This window comes from Callorhinus ursinus, unplaced genomic scaffold (assembly GCF_003265705.2).
Source record: "Callorhinus ursinus isolate GAN/ISIS: 27379988/994484 unplaced genomic scaffold, GSC_fseal_2.0 scaffold9, whole genome shotgun sequence".
Taxonomy (NCBI): Eukaryota; Metazoa; Chordata; class Mammalia; order Carnivora; family Otariidae; genus Callorhinus; species Callorhinus ursinus.
This window is the reverse complement of record NW_027397071.1, coordinates 8,802,677-8,828,379: the sequence shown is the minus strand read 5'-3', so window position 1 is coordinate 8,828,379 and position 25,703 is coordinate 8,802,677. Positions and strand designations below refer to the sequence as shown.

General features: G+C 52.2%; 1 protein-coding gene and 1 long non-coding RNA gene across 14 annotated transcripts; both read right to left on the bottom strand.

Annotated features, from left to right (window-relative positions):
- Window positions 1-1,381: 1,381 nt before the first annotated feature.
- KCNA2 (potassium voltage-gated channel subfamily A member 2) lies at window positions 1,382-6,908 on the bottom strand. Of its 8 annotated transcripts, none has more exons than XM_073896170.1 (4): window positions 6,770-6,908; window positions 4,661-4,979; window positions 4,352-4,427; window positions 1,382-4,199 (listed from the first exon to the last, which is right to left on the bottom strand). In XM_073896170.1, the coding sequence occupies exon 4, from the start codon at window positions 4,034-4,036 to the stop codon at window positions 2,537-2,539; it is 1,500 nt and encodes a 499-aa protein (XP_073752271.1). In that variant the 5' UTR covers window positions 4,037-4,199; window positions 4,352-4,427; window positions 4,661-4,979; window positions 6,770-6,908; the 3' UTR covers window positions 1,382-2,536. The 8 variants fall into 8 exon arrangements, with proteins under 8 accessions (XP_073752271.1, XP_073752270.1, XP_073752274.1 ...); XM_073896169.1 differs by lacking the exon at window positions 6,770-6,908 and adding an exon at window positions 6,433-6,584; XM_073896173.1 differs by lacking the exon at window positions 6,770-6,908 and adding an exon at window positions 6,281-6,354.
- A 2,517-nt stretch (window positions 6,909-9,425) lies between these two features.
- Window positions 9,426-25,682, bottom strand: LOC112824493 (uncharacterized). 6 transcript variants are annotated; one of them, XR_012379328.1, is made up of 6 exons: window positions 25,571-25,682; window positions 24,570-24,669; window positions 22,638-22,714; window positions 13,928-14,038; window positions 10,506-11,247; window positions 9,426-9,958 (listed from the first exon to the last, which is right to left on the bottom strand). It is a non-coding gene; the product is annotated as an uncharacterized lncRNA (long non-coding RNA). The 6 variants fall into 6 exon arrangements; XR_012379327.1 differs by lacking the exon at window positions 22,638-22,714 and having other exon boundaries at window positions 10,506-10,605; window positions 11,056-11,247; window positions 13,928-15,199; XR_012379326.1 differs by lacking the exon at window positions 22,638-22,714 and having other exon boundaries at window positions 13,928-15,199.
- Window positions 25,683-25,703: the final 21 nt, after the last annotated feature.

Sequence of the window (25,703 nt, the reverse complement as noted above, 5' to 3'; positions counted from 1 at the left end):
GGAGAGGAAGAGAAGCATAGAGGCTTCACGCTGGGCATGGGGCGTCCTGCAGATCCCTGGGGATGTGGGTGACCAGGAACTAATGAGCACCCTGGGCCTAGCACCCTGAGCTGGTGCCCCACCCCCAAGGTAACTGTAGGAGCTAAACAGCCAACAGTGAGGCTAGGGCTGGAGCCGAGGCTGGGCGACCTGACCACACAACTCACTGTGTTTGGGAAATACAAGCTATTATGTCAAAAGGTGAGGAAGCCCAGTCTGGAAGGCGGAAGCTTCCCCACCTCAACCCATTCCAGGGCCAGCCTGAACTCCACCCTTAGGCAAAGTGCTCATTCCCTCTCAATCTGTCCCAGGGCACGGAATGATTATTTAAGCAGCTCTGGTTGCCAGTGCAATGGGGAGAGAGTTTGAGCTGGGCCATTGAAATGATGCCCGTGGATCATCTAGTGTCTCCATCCCTTGGCCAGGGACTTCTGGAGTTTCCACACTGAGGAAGCTCCCTTCAAGTCTAGACCTGTGGCACTGGGTCCCTGGTTTCAAGAAGGAGATCCATTCTGGCTCTTTATGGAAAGGGTCATTAAAGTGACTGATGCAGAGCCAAATGACAAGAAAAACTGAAGAGGGTGGGCAAAGATGAGAAGGGAGATGATGGAACATGATGGGCTGTAGAGAAGAGGCCTGGGGTGGGTGTGGCCCAGGGCAGCTGGAGCCGTGAGGGCCATGGGCCCTTGTGTACTCGGTGAGACAAGCTTCAGCCATGGAGAACTGAAGCTGCAGCACATGGAGGGCAGAGAGACAATTCTAACATCTAAGAATCCATGAAGACTGGAGTGTCTGAGGCAATGGCAGCAAACCCAGTCCCAGTGGGGTTATCAATGAGACAAACCAACCCATTAGGCCGCTCAGACAACCAACCCACCAAGCAGTGGATTTGCTCCTGAACCTGAACTCCAGAGAATGAATATGTGTGTGTGTGTGTGTGTGTGTGTGTGCATATATACATACACACACATATGTATGTATGTATATAATACATAATATATACATACATACGCTAGTGCACATAGTCAAACACATGCATAAATTGCCCTGTGTCAGAAATATTGCATAAGCTTATACAAGGTTCAAATGCAATTTCTTCTATAGCTAGCTAGGTAGAGGAACTCGTGAAAGAGATACTCATATATTTATATACACTGGATCCACAAATTCGCCTGTCCTCGGGACCAGGTGCCCTGGTCAGCTATAGAGTCATGCCCATGACTAAGTTCAATCGTAAGGTACAGTTATGTGAGGTGTTTGGGGCACTGCTTTCCCTGCTCCCTTTCCAGGCTTTGCAAAAGGTCTGTGCCCCGACGTAGAAGAAGGGGGATGGGGTCGGCTGGAGAGCCGGAAGTCGTGGTTCCCCATTCCAAATAGTCTCTTCTTCTTCTTCTTCTTTTTTTTTTCCCCTGACTGAGGGCTTTTGTCCTCTGATGGGGAAAAAAAAAACAAAAAAAAAAAAAAAAAACAAAACCAAAACAAACCCCTAGCTCCGTGCCACTCCGGGGCTATTGATACTCTAACTATGAATACTGTGTAGGCTACTAGGAAAATAGGTTATCTCCTGTGTTTTAACTACTGAGATTCATGCAACACACACCCATGCAGCTCTATCGCATCACTGGAAACTGCGCTGTGGTGTCAGGGCCACCAGCACCGCGCTAGGAAAGCAGGTGTCTGCGAACTCCAGCGTAACGCAGAAATCGGGCGTGTTTTGTGACTCCGAAGCCTGCAAAAATGGTGAGGTCCGAAGCTGAGAGGTCCCTTGGTCCATTAGCTTCTCCCCATCGGCCTAAGGGTGAACGTGCAACTGGACAACTTGCCTTTGGTCATCCTGACTGTCCCTCCCCCTGGGGTTCCCCCACATCCACACTGCAGAGAAAAACCAAAAGCAGACTTTTCCGTTATGAAACACAAGCCTCCGGAGCACCCATTGGGCAACTGTAATTCACAAACCCCAGCCCGTGACACAGAAAGTAATTCTAATATGCAAGACTGTGTGTTCTTTTCAATGCAAAAATGGGAAATGACCTTTTGAATAACTTCTGGTGCTTTCAAGCTAAGCCACCACAGTTTTCCTCTGTGAAGGGGGAGGTGGGCTCATATGGGACCAGGGGCTTGGGGGCCCGGAGGCTCGGGAGGGGTGGGGTGCGTCTCCCCGGGTATTGTGCGCGTTTAATTCGGGAGGGAAGATGGTACAGATGGGGCGGGTTATGTATTTGATAAGAGGTGGCCCCAATGTGTCTTTCTGAAATTCTGGCTCCATAGGTGACTCCCCTGTTTAGAACCCCCTAGGCCAGTGATGAAGATTTGCATGAAAGCCAGGGATAGATATTCTGTGTTCTAAATCAAAAATCAAAAGATCAAAAGTCACTTGCACTATTTGCTTTCCATGCAGAACCAGATACACACTGTAGAACACACTGACTACAATGCAGGCTATTTATGCAGTATCTGCAGTATTCCATGGAGCTGCGGGTAGGTTAATAGGTTTCAATCAGACATCAGTTAACATTTTGGTAATATTCACATAGTTTGTATTAGCCAAAGTGCAGTTGGCCGTTTTCAAGTTTTCCTCTCTAAAGTCCTCGTTACTATTGTTTACCCCCTCCTGGATCTCCATGTAATCGGACTTACTAATGGTAGAGGCACTTCTACTTTTCTTCAGGTCAGGGGAGGATGGGATCTTTGGACAGCTCGTCACTTGCAGGTACTGGGCCTGCTCCTCTCCCTCTGTCTCCCGGTGGTAGAAGTAGTTGAAGTTGGACACTATGACGGGGACCGGTAAGGCAATGGTTAACACACCTGCGATTGCACAGAGGGAACCCACGATCTTTCCCCCAATGGTAGTTGGAACCATGTCTCCATAGCCTACAGTTGTCATGGAGACGACTGCCCACCAGAAGGCATCCGGGATGCTGGGGAACTGGGACTCTCGCTCATCGGCCTCTGCGAAATAGACAGCACTAGAGAAAAGGATGACCCCGATGAAGAGGAAGAATATCAGGAGGCCCAATTCTCTCATGCTGGCTTTGAGGGTCTGACCTAGAATCTGGAGACCTTTGGAGTGTCTAGACAACTTGAAAATCCTAAAGACTCTTACCAACCGGATGACACGGAGAATGGCCAGCGACATGGCCTGCTGGCCCTGCTGGGCATCCTCTGGCTTCTCAGCCAGCTCCGTCCCCAGGGTGATGAAGTAGGGGATGATGGCCACGATGTCAATGATGTTCATGATGTTGGTGAAGAAGCCGGCTTTGCTGGGACAGGCAAAGAACCTCACCAAGAATTCGAACGAGAACCAGATGATGCAGAGGGTCTCTACGATGAAGAAAGGGTCAGTGAAGGAAGTCGACTGCTGGTAGCCGATCGTGCTGTTGGAGTAGGTGTGGAAGGTCATCCCACTGCCGTGCATGTCCTCGTTCTCATCCCGGAAGATGGGCAGGGTCTCCAGGCAGAAGCTGACGATCGAGATCAGGATCACCATGACAGATACAATAGCAATAATCCTGGCAGGCCCTGAGCTCTCTGGGTATTCAAAGAGAAGCCACACCTGCCTCTGAAACTCATTTTCGGGCAGAGGACGCTCTTCCTCTTTGATGTAGCCTTCGTCTTCCCGAAACATCTCCATCGCTTCTTCTCCCAGCTCATAGAACCGAATTTCTTCGGAGAAGATGTCCAAGGGCACGTTCACGGGCCGCCTCAAGCGGCCCCCAGACTGGTAGTAGTACAAAATAGCGTCAAAGCTGGGCCGGTTCCGGTCAAAAAAGTACTCGTTTCGGAGGGGGTCAAAGTACCTCATCCGCTTCTTTGGGTCCCCTAAGAGGGTCTCTGGAAACTGAGCTAAGGTCTTGAGTTGGGTCTCAAAGCGCAGCCCCGAGATGTTGATGACCACTCTCTCACAGCACTCGTGGTCGGCCTCGGGGTCGTACGTGTCCTGCGGGGGCCCGGGGAGGGCGGCAGCCTCATCCGCTGGCTCTCCGGTGGCCACTGTCATAATTGGGGCTGAGAGAAGGGCCTCACACTATGCCTTCCAGCTGCCTGGTGGCAGGGAGCTCAGGGTGCTGCTTCCGGCCCCAGGAAACACAGAAGCATTGGCCTGGGGTCCTGCAGGAGAGCCCCGAGGGCTCGCTGAGGACCAGAGACACAGCCTCCCTCGGCTGAAAGACAGAGGCAGTTAAGGCCGTGAGACCACTCAGCACTGGCAGCCCGACCTGGGTTGCTGCTCCTTGTCTCCTATCTTTGAGCCAAGAGCTCAGAAACATCACCACCACCACCACCACCACCACCACCACTAAAAAGCAAAACTTACCTTCACTTTGTAACCTGGCTGGGGATCAGAGGCAAGCAGGTGGCAGTCTCTCAAGAACGGTCCAGATTGCCCTGTGCTGGGGGAAGGTGGCTGGTACAGGCCCCCTCTGCACCACACGGGCTTCAAGGAGCAGCACAGCCCCATACTAGAGGCTGAAAGGGAGCCCTCTCCCAGGCACTGAACTAATGTCTTGCAAATACCTGCCCCCAGGGAGGTATTCACAGTGGTGGATCTTGGGCTTGGGTCTCCCTCACTGCCCCCACTCCAGTGACTCGACATATGGCTGTTATTAAAAATAGATTGATTTACCTGGCAAGGCAGGAACCTGAAGCTCTCTTCCTGGAAGAGCTGATCAGATACCGTGGGAATCCTAGATACACAAATAGGCAGCCCGATACACAAATCACGTCTTCTCACTTGAGCGAGAAATAATGGTGAGTCATTCTGGGCAGGAGGGCAGGCTCCAGGTCCTGGAGGTGAGCTCCAGAACTGCGCTGGCCTGGAGGGGCAGTGGAGGGTCTGGCCAGGGGAACGTGGGGCTGGAGGACGCAGAACTTGGGTCTGGAGCCTTTGGAAGGAAGGTGGCAAGATGCGAAGTCCTCCTGGCTGTCCTCAGGTGTGACCTTGCCTGGAAAAAACAGCAGCAAGGTGGAACCAGGGCTTTTGGGTGGCAGGTGCCAAGATTTAGGAGGGCTCTGGCGGCTTTCCTTCCATGCCCACCTTCCATGCTGGTGTCACACCTGAGGACTACCCCTCAGCCTCCCTGCCTCCTCTGGGCAGGCTTCCAACAGCTGGAAGCTTTTTCTCCCAGGGAAGGAGCCTTCAGGCCGGGCTGGGCCCGCCTCCTCGGGGGCCTGCCAGGGCTGAGCCAGATCTCCCTCGGTCCTCAACAGCCATCAGGAGGGACTCTGGGCAAAGCCCTCCAGCCCCCAGGTCAGGACGCTGCAACTCCCAAGGGGAGGGCTTCCTCCACTGCAGCCCGACTCTAAGCTCTGACCCCGGCAAGGTCCCGGAGGAGGAAGAACGCCTTCCCCCCTGCCCCCCCCACAACCTCCCCGACGCATACGCCTTCAGAGCCCATCTAGGGAGACTCCTCACACAGAAAGGTCGACTCTCCAAAAGCTGGCTGGCTTGCTCCCAAGACTTACTCTCCCTCGGGGATCCCTGGGGTGGAGACTTCCCTCTGAGCAGGGTGGCATGTGATTTGGGCAGGCGCTCGACCACCGATTTCTCCCCCAAGAGAAAAGCCCTCACATCTCCTCGGCAGGGAGCGCAGAACGAACGCCCGGCCAGCCTGGCTGCCAGGCGGCTTGGCAGCAGCGAGAGGGGGAGCCTGGAGGAAGCCGGCTTCCGGGCTGGCCCCCTGCCGGCCCAATCCCGCCGGCCCCGGGGCGGGGAGGGGTCCGGGCCCTCTCCCCATCGCCCCGACTCCGGCCGGGATTCCGCCAGGCGCGCTCCGCGCTCGGTTCCGCGCCGGCGGACCAGACCCACCAGCAGCTGGCCGCCGCGGCAAGCGCCGCCTTAACCCCTTCCTGCCCGGCCGCTGCGGGCCCGAGCGCAACCCGGTTCTCTCGCCCCTGGGGTCCATCTCCACCCGAAAACCCGGGAGCCCGAACTCTGGGGGGTGGGGAGGAGGGTGCTGCCCCCGGAGCTCCGCTTCCTCCTAAGCGCGGGGGCTCCGCCGCAGCGCACGGCCCCGGGGAAGCGGAAAAGCCCCGCTCAGCCGCAAAGCCGTTTTCGTTCGGAGCCGGAGAGGGGAATGCAGGCCGGCGTCCCAAGTGATTCGGGTCCTACCAACCGGCGCTATTCACCAGACCCGGTTCTGCCCGTCAGCTGCACTTCCCATCACCCGCCAGCGCCTCGCTGCGCCCTCCGCCCGCGCCGTGCGCAGCCCAAGGGTCCCGAGCCCATTCCGTGCCCTCTCCTTACGCAGGGCGCCAGCCCCCCTCGCCCGGCCCGGACTCAGCCCTAGTCCGCCGCGCTGCAGGCTGCGCCGCCCGGTGCCCCGCAGCCCCTCCGCGCGCCGCAGCCCGGGCAGGGGAAGCGGCACGCGCAGCCCCTACGCGCCGACACCGATTTACCCTTCCCGCTGGGCACCCGGGGCCTCCATGTTCCTGGGTGACCGCGAGCGCCGGCGGAACGGCGGCTGCGGGCGGCGGCAGTAGGGGTGCAGGCGGCCAGCCGGGAGCCGGCTCTGCAGTCCCGCGGGCGGCGCGTACGGAGCGCCCGGCCGCCGCCCGCAGCCGCACCGCGCCGCACCGCGCCACGCAGCGCCGCACCTGGCCCGGCTGCGAACTCGAATTAAAGGGGCCGGCGGGGACCAGAGCCGAGCAGGTGGCCGCTGAGTTGGCCCCCCGGGGATCGGCCCCCACCCTACGAGGAGAACACCCATGCTGTGGCAGAGCCCAGCTTACTAACCAGAACCTCGTGGAGAACTCAGCTGGGTGCCGCCGGGGCCGGGGAACCGGGGACAGAAGTTGAGGGGCGGTCATGAGAGGCTCCTGCCAACATAATGAAGTAGGCGAGGAGGAAACAATCGATAGCAGCTATCCCAGGCCCGATGAGGGATCCAACCCCGCGGGAAATGTGTTGCTATTATGATGATGCTGCCAGACAGAATCTGCAGACCCCCTCTCGCGCCGGCTCGCCCTCTCCTCCAGCTCTGCCTCCCCAGCTCTCTCTCCCCAGCCAAAGCCCTGGCTTCGCAAGGGAGTGCAGCAGGTACGGCCCGCAGTGTGGCTGAAACTCGCTGCTAGGTTTCCTGCCAATGAGCCCCAGGAACGGGCAGAACTGCAGAGCCGGCCCTCTTGGCTCCCGCCCCCCAGGGCCGGGCAGGGAGGGCTCCGGCCCTGCAGTAGCCCCAGGCCTGCTACTCACAAAACCGGTCTCCTCACAGACCTTAACGGAGCCTACTGGCCCACCGGGCTGGGAAATTGGGACGGTAGCTCTTGGTGCCCTTGCACCCAGGGACCGGGGGCGGGCAGAGGAGGATGCCCTTTGCTTTTGGAAGTAAGTGTATGGGAAGCCCAGCCTGCCCTCTGCTCAGGTGGTGGATCTGAGAGGGTCCAGGGTGCTCTTGGGAGCCACGTGACAGCCCCATGCCCCTGGGAGTTCTGGTCTCAGTTCCAAACAGTGATTCCTTGAGCCCAGAGTGCCCCAGACACAGAGCCTAGGTGCAGAGGGGCTCCAGTCCCAGGGAGGCTCCTGCTGGGCCCTCCTTGCTGAGAGTCTTCCTCTCTAGGCCTGTAGCTTGTGATGGAAGTTCTGAGGGCCTACAAGGTCCGGCTCTGTGGAATTCCAGCATTTCGTCAGGGTAGTCTGCTAGGTATGGTTTAAGACTGGGGGCCTAGCCAGAGCGGTCCAGGAGGGCAATGACCTTAGTGAGCTCTAAGGATGATAGATGACTATAAAGCAGGACTGGTTTGGTCTGGAGCTTCTAGAAGCTAGCCTCTCAGTGTCCCAGCCTGAGCGTGGCCTGGGTGTTTTGGAGCCAGCCAGGCTGGGACTGAAATCCCTGCCAGGTGCTAGGTGAATGAATTCAGGTCTCTGGACCTCAGTGTCCTCATCAGCAAAATGAGGGCTGTTGCAATGGTTAAGTTGTTCATGGGAAGAGTTTAGCCCCCAGCAGACACTCCACAAATGATGGTTTCTCCACTGGCTTCCCTGTGAAAGTCTCCATGACTTTCTCCACGACTTTCCCAGCCTTGAGCTTAGCTTGTGGCTGCTTCTCTAAGAGCCCGATCAGCAGGTTTGGCTGGCCCATTCTCTCTGCCTCCCAGTATACCCCACTCCTCAATTGCCCTGAGGTTTCAGCCATTCCTACGCCTTCAGCAAACTGTCCCCCAGTCCCTGCTCCACACTCCTTCTGGAAGCCTCTCCTGCCCAGCGCTGCAAGGCTCTGTTTCTCCTTCTGGCTACATCGGGTCCTCCTGTCAATGGAAGCACAACGGACATCCATTTGATAACACCTCTACGTTTTCCTTGCCCTCCTTTGTTAAAATGAAAGCCGTGGACTGAGAAAAGCTCTTGGGGGAGAATGAATAATCGTGCTAATTGGTAACGTGTGCCTACCATGTGCTAAGTAACCCCAGCGCAGCGGGAGGCTGGATCCTCACAGCTCTGTGAGCTAGTTTTTATATAGGTACCGTTTCAGGTGAAAGGAAACTGAGGCAGAGACAGGGGAAGGAATCAGCCTGAGGTCACTAAGCGGTGGCTCTGAGACACGAATCAGGTGTCTATGACTCTAGGACAGACACCCTTGGCTCCCACACCACCCTGCTCGGGTTCAGCGAGCAGCCCTCCAATTTCATTTCCGTCTTTGGGATCTTCCTCCGACCCCTGGCTCCTGTCCCATCTGATTGGCCTCAAGGGTATGTCATCCTCCTTCCCCCCTTTAAAGCCTGATCTGAGTGTCAATGACTGGAGAGAAATTAAGAAAAGAAGGAAAGAAAGAAAAAGAAACATAACACCGTTGTCCTAGGGCTCAGGGTGTGGGTCCCGCCCTGAGAAGTCTGTCTTGGTTTGGCCGTGCTGTGTGAGAAAAAGAACATGGACCCAATTCCCACCTCTGACACTTGCTAGCTGTGTAAACTTGGCCAAGTTATTTAAACCCTCGGAGCCTCAGTTTCTAATTCGGTGCATGGGACAGCGGAACTCCTCACAGGGTGATCAGGATTAAATGAGTTATAGTGGACAGCCAGTTAGCTTAACCTAGCTAGCTGTTTCATCACGGTTAGCTCTCTCCAGCCCTAAAGAGGTCACCAGTTCTTATTTTTGGCCACAAAAGAACAGCAGGAGTGCCCTCTTGATCCCTCCCTGGGGGCGGATCAAACCCCTAATGGCCACTCCTTTGCCCTTCAGTCAGGTTTCCTGCTTGGGGGCCGTGCCTTGCCTTCCTTGGAGTGAGCTGCCAGTGATCTGAAGTTGTTGCTTCCTGAGCTCTGTGACTACAGTCACTGAAAGGAAGAGTTTATGACAGGGTGCGTCCATGCCCCCCCGCAACTTCCAGCCCCCAACACACACACACACACACACACACACACACACACACACACACACACAGAGGCACTGCAGGTACAAGAGGGAGGGTCTCTTTATTTTTGCCACCACAATTCATGAGCACAGAGGACTCCAGCAGGTGTCACTCCCAGAGCAGTGGCTCTCCTTCCTTTCGTGACTGTCACCTCCGCAGATGCTTGGTCCCCCACCAACCCGCTGGGCCCACTGTGGCAGCACTGCCCCCCCTGATCCACAGGAAGCAGGTCAGGGAGGCATGGAATGTGGGTCCAAGCACCGGCTGACAGCTGTCCATAGGTCGTTTGATGGAATCCCTGGCACCACCTCGGGGGAAAGATGCCATGATCTCTATTTTATAGATGAAGATACTCACAGAGGACAAGTCGCTGTCCAGGGTAATTTAGCTGGTAAGTGGTGAGGCTGGGATGGAACTCAAGAAGTCTGACTCTACAAATCACTGTTCCATTCTGCTGCCCACTTCGACCGGTAGCCGGGTGCCAGCCCTCTGGGCTCGCTTCCTGGTCTTAGGATCATGGCTTCAGTCCAGCGGACCTTCCAGACCTGTAGGGCGTGCTGTCGAGTTTGCCCAACCTGATGGGAGGTCTTGTTTTAGAAGCTGGGTGGTGGTGGAGTCAAGGCAGTGGCACAAGACTCGGGACCTGGAAGTCTCCACCCTGTGCCCCTGCCTGGAGCAGCTCTACTGATGCTTGTCACATCTGCAGGGCCCGGGGCTGAGCATCCCTCCCCCTGGGGCTTTCGTCTAGGCATGCAGAGCTGTGTGACCCAAAGTCACTCGCTCAAACTTTCTGTGCCTCGGTCTATTTGTAAAATGGGAAGGATAGCATTTGTCCCCTGGCTCCCCTTGCTTCGTAGAGTTTAAAGAGAGTGGAAGGAAGGAAGGAAGGGAAGAGGAAGGAAACTAACATTCACTATTAGTGTGTATTAAAATCTCATCTGTTAGCATTGAAGAGGAGAGTTCATGTGAATACACTTGGAAAAGTGGGAAGCCTGGTCAGTGAGGAAGAGTGTGACCTTTTGTTGCTGCTGTCATGATTGTGCCCTGCCAGTGTGCATCATGTCTGATGTCCAAGGACTTCCCCTGGAAGTGGAATGAGCATCATCCCAGCCCCCTACTTACCTGAGGGCTGCCTCCTGCAGGAAGCCTTCCGAGATTAACTCCTGCTGCCTCCAAGGAACTCCTCTGTGGAGGTCTGGGCCTTGGCTCCTGTACTGCAAGCCTTGGCCAAAAAAAAAAAAAAAAAAAAAACAAAAAGAGGGCATTAAGGAATGATTGAAGGGGGTGGACTTTTCCTTCCCTTTTGGAGCCACTATTCTGGGTCAGGCACCATGCTGGTGGTCTCACCCTCTTGCCCGTGCTGATAACAGCCAAAGGTAGAATGGACCAGCGCTTGAAGTACAACCCCTGGTGCCGGTGGGTCTAGGGCCCACCCCCAAGCCTGCCATGTTTTAGCTCCAGGACTCAGTTCCCTACCGTAAACTCTCATTGGGTGGCTGGGATGTAAAGCATCTAGAACAGGGCTTATGCCATAGCACACGCTGAGTGTTGCTTTCGGCAGACCATCCTTGGCATTGTCGCCACGTTTTCTTTTAGGAATGAAAGTGGAGAGGTTCATGGTGGGCTGTGACAGGGACGCCTTTGGTATTCCAAACCACATCCCCTAGATCACCTGTAATTTCAGCTGCCTGTGGAGGGCAGTTCCGAGCACGCTGGCGGTGTCCCCTTCAATCACTGTGTCTCTTGGCTTTTCTGACTCAGGACTCTTTCTGAAGCTGTGGTGGCTTGCTCAGGCTGCCTGCAGTGGCCTGGATATTGGCGGGGTGGGGGTGGGGGTGCATCTCTGAATGTCCCAGCCTGCCAACTGTAAGAGGGACGATTCATACTGTACAGCTGGCTCGTTGGACGGCTCCCATCTGTACGGAGCCCCGGTGGCTCAGAGGTAATCAGCTCAATCACGTGAGCCAGCTGGCCTGGGTCAGGTCAAGGTCCCGAGCAAAGGTTTCCCAGCTCCTTGCACTTATGTTCCAGGCAGCTGAGCTGGCTCCCGGCCCTGCCCACGGCTGGCTCCCTGGGTGCTCTGTCTTCAGCTCAGGCCTGTCTCCAGAGCTGCAGGCTCATCAGCCTCACTTCCCAGGACTGCGTCTCCCTAATATTCCCCTGGTTGGGAGAAAGACCACCTTTTCCCCTGTTGCCGAAACCAGAAACTCGGGAGCCCTATCAGCTCTCTTTGCTTCCCCGACCCCAACATTCCTTGCACTCAGTCCATCCCTTGGCCTTGGCAACTGTTCACTTCTCTCTGATTCCCTCTCCCTCCCCTGCTACCCTGGTTTCAGCCGCCCGCAGGTGGGGTCTGAGCCACTTATGTTCAGACTAGCTCCCCCTGGTCCTTTCTCCCCATGGTTGCCATAGTGATCTTCCTAAAGTGTAAATCCAATCATGCCACTTACTTCTTAAGTCCTCCTTGGCTCCCTATTGCTGTGACCCAGACTACATGTTCTAAAAGGCAAGCAGAGCCCTTCATGATCTGGTGTTCCCCCCACCCCCACGTTGTCCCCCTCTTAAAAGCCCTGATGGCTCTACCTGGCTTCAAACAGACATATCAAATCAAGTCCTAAAGTCAGACAGACCTGGGGTTGAGTCCTGGCTCTGCGCTTGCCCCTCACGTGACCTCAAGGTGGGGTATTTTTCCTCTCCGAGCTCCAGTCTGTAAAATGGGACTAATGCCTAGCGCTTGTTCTGAGGACCAAATCAGACAATGTGCACAGAGACTTTATCTCAGTGCTTCACCTGCAGGATAGGCTCAAGAAATAGGAACTTCCAAAGGGTTCCAGGTCTTTCTGCTTTGGCTAGCAGCCTCTCACCCAGAACACCCTGGTTCCCCTACCCTCCATCACCCCAATGACTACTTTTTAAAAGACTTATTTATTTATTTGAGAGAGAGAGAACATGAGGGGGTGGGGAGGGAGGAGGGGCAGAGGGGGAGGGAAAGAGAATTCTCAAGCAGACTCCCTGCTGAGCGTGGAGCTCAATCTCAAGACCCTAAGATCATAATCTGAGCTGAAATCAAGAGACAGTCCCCCAACCGACCGAGCGCCCCAGGCGCCCCCCAGTGACTCCTTTTCTAATATTTAACTCATGTCACATCCTCCATGAAGCCTTTCCGGACCCTCTCCCTGGTCTCCACCCATCAATACAAGGCCTGCACGCTGCCCAGGGCACAGACCCATCATACTGAATTCTGGGGGCCCGTCTCTATCCCCCCACTATCTTCCACTGGGCAGGAAGCCTCCTGAGGGCAGATGCCTGTGTCTTCTGCCTGCATCTGTGTGTCTGGTCCAGGCCAGGCATAGAGCAATGGCCCCAGCAGTGTTTGTGAACCAGTGAATGTTGGCAGATGCACCGACTCTGCTGCACCCCGCAGCTTAACAATCCCCTCTGCCCTTTAGCTCCCAGACGGGGCATCTCTGGAAGGCCCCTGCTTCTGAAGAACCCGTTCTCTTGGGACACTGCTGGGGTAATTGCTCTTGGGGCCTTGCCGTTCTCTGAAAATGACTCTAACTTTCAAGTGGGCCTCACGCTGAGGTCCCCAGAGAAGAGCCTTTTGACCCAGGTGTGGCCCGATCAGCCCAGAGCGGTGGGGGGTGGGGAGAGCTGGGGTGGGGGTTAGCACTGCTTTTGTCACACAAACGCAGCCTGGCACACACTGACTCCTTAGTGTCCACGTTCCGTGGCTGGTTCGTCTGGGCCTGACTGTTACTCTGACCTCTGAATCTGAGGGTCCAGAAAGGCTTCATGGAGGATGTGACATGAGTTAAATATTAGAAAAGGAGTCACTGGGGGGGGGGGGCCTGGGTGGCTTGGTCGGTTGGGGGGCTGACTCTTGATTTCAGCGCAGGTCATGATCTTAGGGTCTTGAGATTGAGCTCCACGCTCAGCAGGGAGTCTGCTTGAGAATTCTCTTTCCCTCCCCCTCTCCCGCTCCTATGTCCTTCTCACCTCTGTACTGCCTTAGTCCATGGACCAGGAGAATAGAGCAGACAAGCGAGAAGCCACTTAACAGGGAAAATCCACCAGCCTGGCAGTTGCAGCCCTAGCTTTGCCATTACCTGGGTGACCTTGGGTTTGTGACCTTGGGTACATCAATTCCCTTCTTTGAGCGTCAGCCTCCTCATCTGTAAAATGGGAAAGCTGGACAACATGATATATATGACCCCCTTCTTGAGCTAGGACTAGTTCTTCGATCTCATCCCAGCTAAGGAACGGAAGCCCCGTGTAAACAAATGTACATATCTCATTAACTAGTATCATAAGTGCTCCTAGGATAACTATTTTTGCTGAGAGGACATCGAGGCTCAGAGAGGCATGTGACTTGTTCAAGGTCACAATGTTCATTCTAGATAGGATTCACGCCCAGGCCCCTCTGACCCCCAAGTCAGCAGCCCCCATCACGTCTCACTGCCTGCTTAAAAAGGGAGAAAGGAATTTTGGAGATGCTAAATCACTTTGGAATGAGTCCTGAAAAAATTCAAAACAGTGCTAACCTGACGCTCAGCGCATCTTAATGATGTTCTCTGAATCCAAGAAGGGTCATTACAAGGGGAACTCAGGGATTCTTCAGCTCTGAAGCCCTACGGAGAGAAAATGGGCCGACCCTGCAGCGAGAGAAATGGGGGATAACGAAAGGCCCTATGGGACATTTGACAGACCAAGAGACCCAAGGAAATCATAAAGAACAAAGCAGGGGCCTGACTGCCACACAGTCAGGTGTGGCCTTCCCCCTAAAGCTAAGGAGGTAGAGTCAGGGGAGTGAAAGATTGGAGAGGAGAGTATCAGGTGGCAAATATGTGTTTGTTAAATGGAATGAGCTCTGGTCTGGAGAGGCAGCAGGGCCTTGTCCAGGGAGCTCAGATCTGAGGTTCTGGATGACTCAGCCTCTCTGCCCTGGCTTTGAATTTAGGGACAAGGGAAAACAGAGAACGGAGGAGATGGAGACATCTTGGCAACTTTCCTGGTGTTGCAGAGCCAGGATGCACCCGGAAAAATGAAGGGAAGTGGACAAAGGCCTAGGGAGGCAAGGGATGACTAGACAGAGGGACAGGGAGTTGGAAACGGTGTTTTCCCCCCGCCCCTGCAAACTCCCAGCCCCGGCTTGGCTTGCCTTCTGGTCTCCGGAAATTCCGGGATCATGCAACAGTGCCACTCAGTGGCCACGTGGGAGAGGTGCAGAAAGATGCCCAGGAAAGCCGAAATTAGACGGGAGAAAGGAAAAGTACTAAGGCTCCCAGAAAAATAGAAAGCTCTGTGTTTCTTCCTCCCTTGAGGATGTGGCACAGGACTCCCCACAGGTCTCTAGTTCTAGGCAGAGCTGTTCTGTAATGGTCCACACACCCCAAAGGACTTCCTCTTTTCTCTCAACTCTGGCACTTAGAAGCTGCTGGGTTAAGCCAGCGCTCCCCTAATCCAGAGGTCCCCAGGCCCCGCTGGGCATGGACCTGAAGATACAGGGGTGTCTGCAGCCCCTCCCCCAGGCCCCCCTTTCTCGGGTGATGAGGGGATGAGAATGGAGCTGCCAGCTGGCCCTTCCCCTGGGTTGATATGGTCATGGTCAAGGTCATGGTTGTAGTGAGGTTAGCACGATGGGTCTCTGGGGCAGCAGTGGAGGGGGCTGGAAGTCACTTCACAATGGACTGCATACCATTTCTCTTCCAGCTGCACCTTCTCTGTGGTTCATGAGCTTTTAGGAAAGAAGCAGAGCTCTTCCTCTAAGAAAGGTGGGACCCCAGAGTTAGATCGTAAAGAAGGTGGCATGGTTCCTAAGAAAAACACAATAGGACCTCACTGAAACCCTTCTGCCCAGGATTATGTTAACTATAATATCTAACAGAGCTGGGTACTATTTTCATTCTCATTCTACAAACACAGAAACTGAAGCTTAGTGAGGTTGAGTTACTGGCGGGCGGCCACATAACCAGTAAACAGGTACGAGAGACAGGAGATGGTCTATGGTCTGTCTGACTCACTAGCCCCAGCTCTAAACCAGGCACGAGCTCCAGCACCACGGGGGAACACTTGACTTGCAGGCTTGACTTGTAGGAGGTGCTCAACAAACATTAGTGAAAGTAGATCCTTCAAGTTGTCAGCAAATGACTCTGACTCAGGGCAGAATGAATTGGCTTCAATTGAAGAATAAAGTACGACAGTGCCTAAGACAAGGCAAGCCCTCATAAAAGATGGGGTATTGGAGAGGTGTCCTTATGAAGAATGTCCAAAGGCCTTGAAGGGGTGTTGAGGCGAGGGTTGGGGCTTTCTGCATGGGGACGTCTGCACACCTCACCCCTGCATTCACTCCCTGCAGAAACGCTCTCCGGGCCAGCCTGACTCAAACAGGAACCCCTACCCTGCCCCTTATCATGCTGTATTTCTCTTCAGAGCATTTATCTGTACCTGTCAATTAGCTATTTACACATCCATTTACTGTCTTATTCCCTGCTGCTAGAATACAAATTCCATGAAGAGGGATTTTGAGGATTTTGCTCTTTCTTGTATGCCCAGGGCTTGGGATGCTGAGGCTCATCAATACATCTTTGTTAAATAAATGCCTAAATGGATGAGTAGATTCCAGAATAAGGAGACAAGGGGGTTAGAATACGGAAGCAGTGTTGCCTGTCCCAGGAATACCGGGTCGTACAGCAGGCCTGGAGGGAGCCGCGTGGAAGGACATGGGGAGACAGGAAAGGTCATTGGGGAAGATTGGGGAAGGCTTCGAATGCCATGCTGAGGAGTTTGATTCATCTTGTCCTATAGATGAGAGTGAACTTTTGAGGGTTTTGTGTAGGAGAGTGACAGGATCCAGCTAGATTTCAGAAAGATAACTTAGGAATGTAATATAATTCGTAATGAAATTTGTCATGAAGATGTAGTGTGGGGGCTGATCTGAGAGCAAAAGCAGGAACCCAGTGAGGAGGAGGTGTTGACAGGGAGGAAGGGCGACAGGGAGGAAGGGACTGAGCGGTGGTCAGGGTAGTAAAGAGAAAAGATCAGCAGGGAGCCACTGCGGGGGAGGGAGAGCGGCGAGGCTTTTGGCCAAGCGAGGGTCTCAGAACAGTGGCACGTGTGTGTGCCCCTGCACGTGTGAGCTCAAGTGGGTGTTGGGGGATGGAGCCCATGGCAAGGGGCGGTCTGGCAGACATGGGCGTTGCAGGGCTGCTATGGCTGGCCGGTCCTTGGCAACTAGGCAGGCTACAATGCTGGCCTGATGCTCAGGGGAGAGGCCAGGGGCTGGGGATGGTGTATTTGGAGCTGGGGCGAGGGGAGATTGAGATCCTCCAGGATGAGAGTGTAGATGGAATGAGAAGAGAAGAACACCCACATTATGGGCAAAGGAAGAGAGAGGAGGGGGAGGAGCCCGTGGAGTCATGGTCAGAGGGGCAGGGGGAAGGCCTGAGAGCCATTACCCAGACAGCTAGGTCTGGGCTGGGGCCTCCCTGACACGCTCACCTCCCCCACGGACACGACTTCCATGGCATCTGAGCCCTGTGGCCCTCTCCTTGGTTCCCACACAGAAGCGTAGGACATAGCAGGGTCTGACACCAACGGGGCCCTAGGTCGGGTCAGTGTTTGTACCACATTAGGGCCGACGCTTCTACTTCAGGAGGAAGCAATCATTTATTAGTAGTAGCCCTATCTTTCCCACTCGTCTGTTTGGAAGAGCGGACTGCAGTCTAGAGATGGGACCCAGTGTCCAGATGTGGGTTGGGAGGAAGGGGGGGCCGGAGGAGTTTTGAACAGGGTTTGTGACCTGGAAATACCTGAGCTCATAATGCACAAGGGGGGGGGTGGGCAGTGCTGGGCACGGTACATTCAAGGAGACGTGGTGGCCGCCTCCTTCCTATGGCTCGCTGACTGGCAGGGGAGACAGACTTGCAGACCTCAGGAGATGGGTGCAAAGATGCCATGGGAGCCCGACTCCCTCTGCCAGGTGGCCGTGGTGGTGGAGAACAGAGAGGACTCGGACTTGGCCTTGGAACGTATGGTCCCGCCTGCTCCCTGCTGGGGTCCACGGGTCCACACTCCCATAGTAGGATGGGCTCAGCGACATGAAGAGAGACCTGCCAGCTTGCATAAAAGTGTTTTCTCATCTTCTAATTATTTTTTGGAGGGTCTGAGGAGCCCAGAATCTCAAGGTTTACTCTGACTTTGCCATTTAGTTGAGGCGTGGCCCTGGAAGATCAGCGATGCCCTTTGGTCTTTCTGTTTGGAATAACTGCTCTGGGTGGACTTTCCTTCTGGGAGGTGGAATGGAGGAGGTGTGGCCCTCCAATGGGAAAGAGACCCAGGGGGGTTTATGAAAGAGACATAACGAGAGGAGGAAAAGGATAGAGAGCCCTGCTCGGGTGCACTTGACCTCATTACCTAGATTTCCAACAGGCAACTCAAACTTGGCATGTCCCAAACAGAATTCTCCTTTCTGCTCCTTTGCCCCCAAACCTGACCCTCCCCCATTGTCATTACCATTGCTCACTCAGTTGTTCAGGCCCAAACCCTGGAGACAGCCTTTTACTAAGCCATCAGCGAATCCTATTGTCTCTACCTTCAAAATGTATTCAGACTCTGATGTCTCGGCTTCTCCAAGGAGCGAGGCAGGTACCAGATACTTCCATCTCTCACCTGGGCTCTCAACAGATCTCTCTGCTTCTATCTGTGCTTTTGCAGAGAAGCCAGAGTGAATTTTTAAAAAATGTAAATGAGGTTGTGTCATGCCTTTGTTCACAATCCAATGGTTGTTTACTGGCCTTAGAACTAAACCTACAGCTCTTCTGTGGCCTGGAAGGCTCTGCACCATCTGTGCCCTGGATACCTTTCTGACCTCATTTCCAACCACCTCCCGTGTGCACTTGGCTGGGCCAGCTGCCTCTTTGCCTATCCCCAACCCCAGCAAGCATATCCCTGTTGCAGCGCCTGTGTATTGGCTGTCCCCACTCCCTGGAAGACTCTTACCCCAAACCTTCTCAGGACTTGCTTCTTTTATGGGGTCTCTGCTTACATGTGATTTCCTAGGAGGAGCCTGGCACATATTGAAGGTATAAATGAATGAATGAATGAATGAATGAATGATAATACCTGTATTAGCCCAGTGCCTGGCACATAGGAAGGGCTTAATAACTGGCATGGAATAATAGCCTGGCCTAAGCTCTCTTGTCTTGGCTGTGAAATCTGCTCCCACCCCCAGCGGTTCCACTGGACCTACACAGAGGTGGAAAATCAGCTCTGCAGAAAGGACCAGATGCATGTACTGTGCATAGCCACTAGAGGGCGCCACACGCAGCGTCAACTGCACACTGCGGCACAGGCTGCGTCTGCCGCCGCCTGGGGACGTTAGAGGCACCCTGCCCAACCCCCCAGGCTCCCCCAAAACGGGAGAAATGGGAGGTAGACATTCTGAACCAGCACCTGGCTCCCTGCATACCTGCTAGCCAAGGGCTTCTTAAAAAAAGGCAGGTGAGATTTTGAAGGTTAAAAATATTCCCCCCCCCAACTCGTTTATTTTATTTGTTTTGAATCAAGATTTCTTTTATTGGCAAGTGGTTTACCATGGTTACCTTTAGGGGTGAGGTTTATGATGGGAAGGAGTCCCGACGGGACTTTTGGGTTTTCTTCCACTTATTTATCAAACTCCAAACCCCAACACCTCCAGTTACCTGAGGTCCTGTTACTGCCATCAATCCTCCCACTCCCCACTCTGCAAATAATGTCCAGAAACTGGAGCTGTAGTGTAGTTAAGTAACACAAACCCCTCTGCCGGACAAGCCCATTTAAGCACCCACTCGTCCAAGAGCAGCATTCCCAGCCTTTCCAGGCTGACTTGGGTCTAGCGCCCTAGGAGGCCACTGTTTTTGTCTGCTCATCTCCCATAGCAAGTGCTGCTCTGAACTGTAATTGTGTGACTTTCCCGAGAGGGGAGGGAGAGAGAGGTTAAGCACTCACTTGGTGAGCACTCAGGGCCAGGAGGCTATCAGACTTCTTGGCCCCCAGACAAAATTTGACATCTCTAGCATCGCGACTCACAACCTGTCCTCATACTTACCGTCTCTCCTCCGGACCCCTCCCTTCCCCTCTGGGTGAATCCTGTGCAGGCAGGTGAGCACTCAGTACAGCGGTGTCTTAGAGGTACCTCCCCACTTCTTGGGCACATCCAGCATGCTGGAAACCCACTGCTCACTTCCCCCAACCCCATCCCCGGTCCTCAGGTGCGTTTTGGCACACTGGGATTGGTGGAATGTCTTCCTGACGGTAAGCAAATTCCCTCTCCCAAGCACAGCTGCCCATGATCTCGCCTGTCTGTCCCACTGCTACTTCTCAGGGGCCGAAACTTGTGTCATTGAGAATGGGGTCTTTACTTAGCAGAGGGCCAGAGAGTGGTGGGAGTGGGCAGGCATGACAGGGCAGGGAGTGAGGTGGTGAACTGTTGGCCTCGCCAAACAACATCCTGAGGTGAAGATGTGCGTGGGAGTCGAATAGGGGATCAGGGCCAAGTAACACCTGAAGTGGGCTTAGTCAGGCTCCCAGGTACTCCCAGCCTTTATAGCTCTGCTTTTTGGTCATTCCCACTGAAAACTTCTTTTAAAATATCCTCCCCACCCACCCCCAGGAACCCCATGTGTGGGATCATTTTGCCTGCAAAACAAACTGCTTTTATTATGTAATGATGAGTGTGCCTATCCACTGTAAGCAATGTGAACATTTATAACAACCAACATAGCTTCTGGCTAGCATGAGAGGCTGCTGACTGCCTCGCTCAAGTGTGAGAATTCAGCCCAAAGTAAAGCCACTTGACATTCTGTTTTGCCTGGGCAGCCTTGTTACAAGTAAAGGTGTGACTTTTCCTCAGGGTTTTTGAAATTCTAAAATAACTAGAGTGCTGCAGTATTATCCCCTCGGACACCAAGTCTCTAGAGATTCCTGATTGTGGACCCTGGATTTAGCATCTGGACAATTTTTGTCCTTCAAAGTCCTACTCCTTAGAATGCTGTTCTTTGGTGGATGAATAATGGTACATTAGCTAATTTTGCACAAGCTTCCATAAAAAAGTGAATTAGTGGACTAATTTTAACTCTAGCCCTCCCAGGTAGCATAATGCTTTAGCTCAATAAAATACGAGTGTCTTTGGAACATAAAAGTCTAAGTCCATTAAAAACAACAACTGGTAAGATTTCCAGCTATGGCAAATCCTCTCATCCAAAAATAATGTTAAACTGGACAAAATTGTCAAAAATAATCATTTCAGGGCTCTGAAAGTTGATCAAATACAAAATAACACACTGAAAAATGTTTATTCATAAAAAATTGTTGAGCTCCTAGTCAGAACAATGGGAGTCTGTGGTGTTCTTGTTCAGATCTGCCCTCCTACCTCCAAGCTTGGGAGAGGCAGAGCTACCAGGGTGTGGCTGGCTATGAAAACCAACAGTATCATTGCTGGAGGAGGCTCTCTTGATTTGGAGGGGAGAGCAAAAGTCCCATGTTCAGCGGAGTTTTCAGTAAAAGTAGCAAATGTGGAATGAAACAAATGGGAAAGCCTAGAGCCCTGTTTGCTTGAAGATTCATGCTGCTTGGGGTGGGCAGCAGACCAGTAGAGTACTCAGAAATTTAACAGGAAAATCTGGAAATAAGATAGTCACAGAGAGACTAGATAAACACTCCACACATCTCTGTCTGACTGGGAGGCTGTGCTCACACACAGGCAGGTTCTGGGAGGATCCAGTGGAAAATAAAAGCTGACTTAAGAACCTGCCTGAGCTTTGAATTTGCTCCTCAGCCCACACTCAGATCCATAGGTAAGGGGTAGAAGCTTTACTGGTTCAGGTGCTTGAGTACGGTCTCTGACCAATCATTGGCTGAATATCAAGCTATGCAGACCAAGGGTAGTCCTTCTAAAGACAGGCAAAAACAAAACAAAACAAAACAAAACAAAAAAACGGAATAAGGGGGGGAAAAAAAGAAAAAGGAACTGAGCAGATGCATCAGTGAGGCACATTGCAGAGAGACAAATAACCACAAACTAAACCGAGGCAAGTTACTCAAAAGACAAAACCAAACCAAACCAAAACAGTAAAAATTCTCCGAGGAAAAAAATCAGAACCCAGAGTTGCTACAAAATATTACCTAAGAATTTCCAGTTTTCAACAAATTATTAACAATAATAAGAATGTAACAAGGACGACGATGATGGTGATGATGATGATGATGGCAGTGGTTATAACCACTATTTCCCAGGAACCTTCTGTGTTGGCACTGTGGTAGGTGTTCTTTTGCATCTCTTTTAATCTTCCCACCAAAGAAGGAGGAATTACCATGTCACACACAGGAAACTCGAGCCAGAGATGGCTCCGCAGAGTGACCCGAACCTTAATCTTAATATCTGGGGTCACGTGGGCCTGGGCTAGACTCCCAGCTCAGCTCCTTCCCGGCTCTGTGATTTTGGAAAGCTACATCATCTACAGAAGCTTTAATTTAATCGTCAGTGGAATGGGTATAATAAAAAGTTCCTACTTGAAGAAGTTGTTAAGGATTGGATGAGACATTGGGAAGAAAACATTCCGCACATTGCTTGGCACATAGTAAGTGTTTGGTTAGTGTCCAGTCACAGAGTGTTTGTAGTTGCAGACTCCAGCTACTACCCAGTGTAGAAGTCTCCCTCCCTTGAAATGTGAAGCCTTAACCACCCGAGCCTCATGTTATCACCAACAACACCATGCCAGCTAATGCCATGTTATCTCTACCTACTTCCATGTGTCCTTATCAGTTGGACTGTAAGGGCTCAGGACCAGGACTAGCCCTGCATTTCTCTGTATGGATACTCCATGATCGAACCTGGCACTTAACAGATACTCATTGAAAGTTTGTTGATTAATTAAATCTGAAGAAAGACGGTAGGCAAAGGGACAAAAGGTGGGAGAAGAAAACTAAAATAAAACTAGAGACATCTTAAAGACTAGTTTAATTTTAGAAAACATTGGTGCCAGATTTGGTCAGGAGGAAGTGAGAGGCAGGAACCGTATGAGGTGGACAGGAAGCAAAATAGCAAGGACAGGAATGGGGAAAAGAGGTATTGAAAGTGGTCCCATGCATTGAGGAAACATTTATATTTAGAGAGGCTGCTCTTGGGCAATGTTGAGTTTCCCCTTTTCTTGAATTCAATAAGATATTGAGGATTGAAATGAGATTCCAAAGCCCTGCTATTCCCAAGTGCCTTACCCAATAAAGCCTTATTGTTTCCAGATTATGGTGGTGGTTGATGGGGCTTTCCACTGATCACAGGCTGCTCATGTGCCCTGCTGGTCAGGAGAAAGCAGTGTGCAGCTGGGAATGTTAGTGGGCATGGGTCATGCAAGGCCAAGAAGCAATCCCCAACTCTGTCCTCCACCCTGGGCATGTCCTGACTCTAGCAAAATAGGTGAGGAGGAGTGAAGTGCTTTCCTCTTCTTCCATGTTCACCCTCAGAAATCCCACCCATCTTTTAAGGTTTGCTGCAAAGGATCCTTCTAGATGTCAGAACATCTAAATCTTCTAGATGTCAGAGCTGACCTGGCCATCCTCCATGTTCCACAGCACTGGTTTCTACTCTGTGATGGGGTTCACCCCAGACTGTTTCATGTGAGAGGAATGAGAAAGAAAAATTCTTCACCCTAGTCTGTGAACACCTTGAGGGCAAGGATCTTTCTTCTTCATCCTTATACTGCCTCAGGGGCTTCATCCACTGCCTGGTACCTGGTGCCTGACATATAAGAGATGCCCTGTACATTTTTATTGGTCCAGTTCTCTCTTTAGAGGGCTGGAAAAGAGCAGATGATGTAAAGGGCAGGGAGCCCAGATTAGATGCCCCACCGCAGTGTCCCTGTGGCACCCTGGACATCCTGCATCTTTTCAGCAATCATACAAGATTCTCTTGTATGTTTTAGACCCACACCCCCCCCAACCAGATCCTTGAGAGCAGAGATGGACTGACTTGGGCTCAAAGCAGGCACAGAGTGAGTGTAGAATGACTGTTAAATGGTGGAAACAACTTTGCAATGTCGTCCATTGACTTAGAGCCCGGCAGAGCTATTTCCTCTAGGAGTCATGGCTTTGCCCTTCAAACCCAGGAGCGAGTCCCTGGTGGCAGGACCTCACCTGCTCTCCTCAAACTCCCATCTGATTTCATTCATCTTCCGGACCAGATCCATGAGGATCTGCAAGAGTGGTTCCCAAACTTGTGCATTAGAATCTCCTGGAGGAGGTTTAAAAATTCCTGGTATCCAAGCTGCATTTCAGATCAACTAAATCAGAATGTTTGGGGTGGGTAAGAGTCTGGCATCAGTGATTTTTAGATTCCCAGGTGATCCCAAGGGCCTCTAAGTTTTGGAACCACTTGTTTGGGAGATATTCCAATAAACTGGAAAGGTAAATTAAGGACACCCATACCTCTGACACAACATAAATGGGGTAACCATCCTAGGACATTTATCAAAGAGCAAAGGATCTGCTGTGACAGCCGGAATTTACAGATCACTGGAGAAGTAGGCTCAGTTAGGCACCTCAGCATGGTTGCTTTCTTTTTCCTGTGTGCTTGTTCAGTCTTGTGATTGTTTCTTGCCATGTTTTTGCCCTCACCCGACCTTGAGCAACTGGAGAGGAGGACCCACGTCTTTATAAGCACACCAAGTGCCTGACCCGCAGTGGATGAGTGATGTGTTTGTGTAATAAGCATGTCCATGAGTTCATTCATTAGTTCATTGACTAATTCATTCACTTATGCAGGCACGCAGTCAACAAATGATAATAATGGCAGACAGAAGGTATAGCATGGGCAGAGAAGAGGATTTAATTAGGAGGAGTGAGAGAAAATATATAGATTCCATGAGGAGATAGAATCAAAAGTAGGGGAGTAAAAGCCAAAGAAGAAAAGAGAAAAGCGTACTCATTCATGTAATGCAGCCGTATGCATGTCAGGCTGGAAGAAGCTTATGTTTTTTTAATCAAATGGACTCAAAAGTTAGTTACCATCTATAAGTACTCTGTACTTTTTCTCCTATTTAGTCTATTAATCACAATAAAATCAATTAATTACTATGGTACTGTTTGCATAATGTCTTTTTCCTCCTCCAGGCTGTTAACTCCAGGAAGGCAGACCTTATGCATGGCACTCACCTCCATGTCCCCAGTGCCTAGCTCAGTATGACATACAATGGTGCTCAGCAAATATTTACCAAGTGACTCAGCAGATTGCTCATGGCTTCAGTTCTTTCTTCTATTAAAAAAAATCATAATATACTCATATCAAGGTTGTTATAAGGAATAATTAAGATAATAATAGATCTAAGTACCTGGTGCATGGTAAGCATTCAACAATTGTTAATTCATTATTATTATTAAGAAAGAGAAAATGCCTACTCTGTGCCAGCCTGTGCTAAATAATGGCCAAAAATAGACAACTGAAAGAGCAAAAGAATTGCACCTTTTAGAAAGAGTAAGGATTTGAGGACCCCAGTGTCACCACCTTTACAGCTCAAAGAGCCTCAGCAAACTCCAACCTCCACTCACAACACCCTCCCTGGCCGCCCCCACCTCCGTGACTCCTGGAACCACTAAGACTGTTCTTCCACTCCGCCACCACCAGATGGCAGCACAAAGCCCACTGACTGCGGGGGGGTGGGGGGGGTGGTGCCCAAAGCAGGCCCTAGATGGGTCCGCGCCCTGCACAGGGTCTCTATCTGAAACACTGGAGAAGGAGGGGACTAACCCTCTGGTCTTGATGTGCTGTTTGGGAGTTACAATCAGTGCTGTGGTATTGGCCTCTTCCTTTCAATTTTCAATCCTCAGATTCCAGCCTATTGCCCTGGGGTCACCTAAACACCTGGAGTGTCCTTATTCAGAATCCTTCCCAAAGCACCTTCCTTTCACCTTCATCCCACTACAGACCCCCATATTGCTTTTTGTGAAGGCTCAGAAAACCCTGTTTGGTCCTTAAGATGTGTCCCCAAAAAGTTCACCGCCTTATGCCTGTCACTCCTCACTATGGTTCGTGAGGCAGCGCCTGTCCTCTCTGCCTTTGCTCACATCATTCCTTGTCTGTTAATACCCACCCATCATGCTCATATTTGCTGCCCCTCTTTTCCTCTCACTCCTTGAAGACCCAGCCCAAAGCTCACCTCTAGGAAGTCTTCTAGTTTGACACTAGATTAGAGCTCTGTTGAGTGCCCCATCAGCACTTCCTTTCTTGGTAAGTGCTCTCTGGGTTTCAGGTTTGGTGGTTTGACCTGTTTGCATGATGCTTTACCAACA

What these genes read in the sequence shown, in the direction of transcription:
- KCNA2 (XM_073896170.1), bottom strand. Translation starts at nt 4,036, where the DNA reads ATGACAGTGGCCACCGGAGAGCCAGCGGATGAGGCTGCCGCCCTCCCC.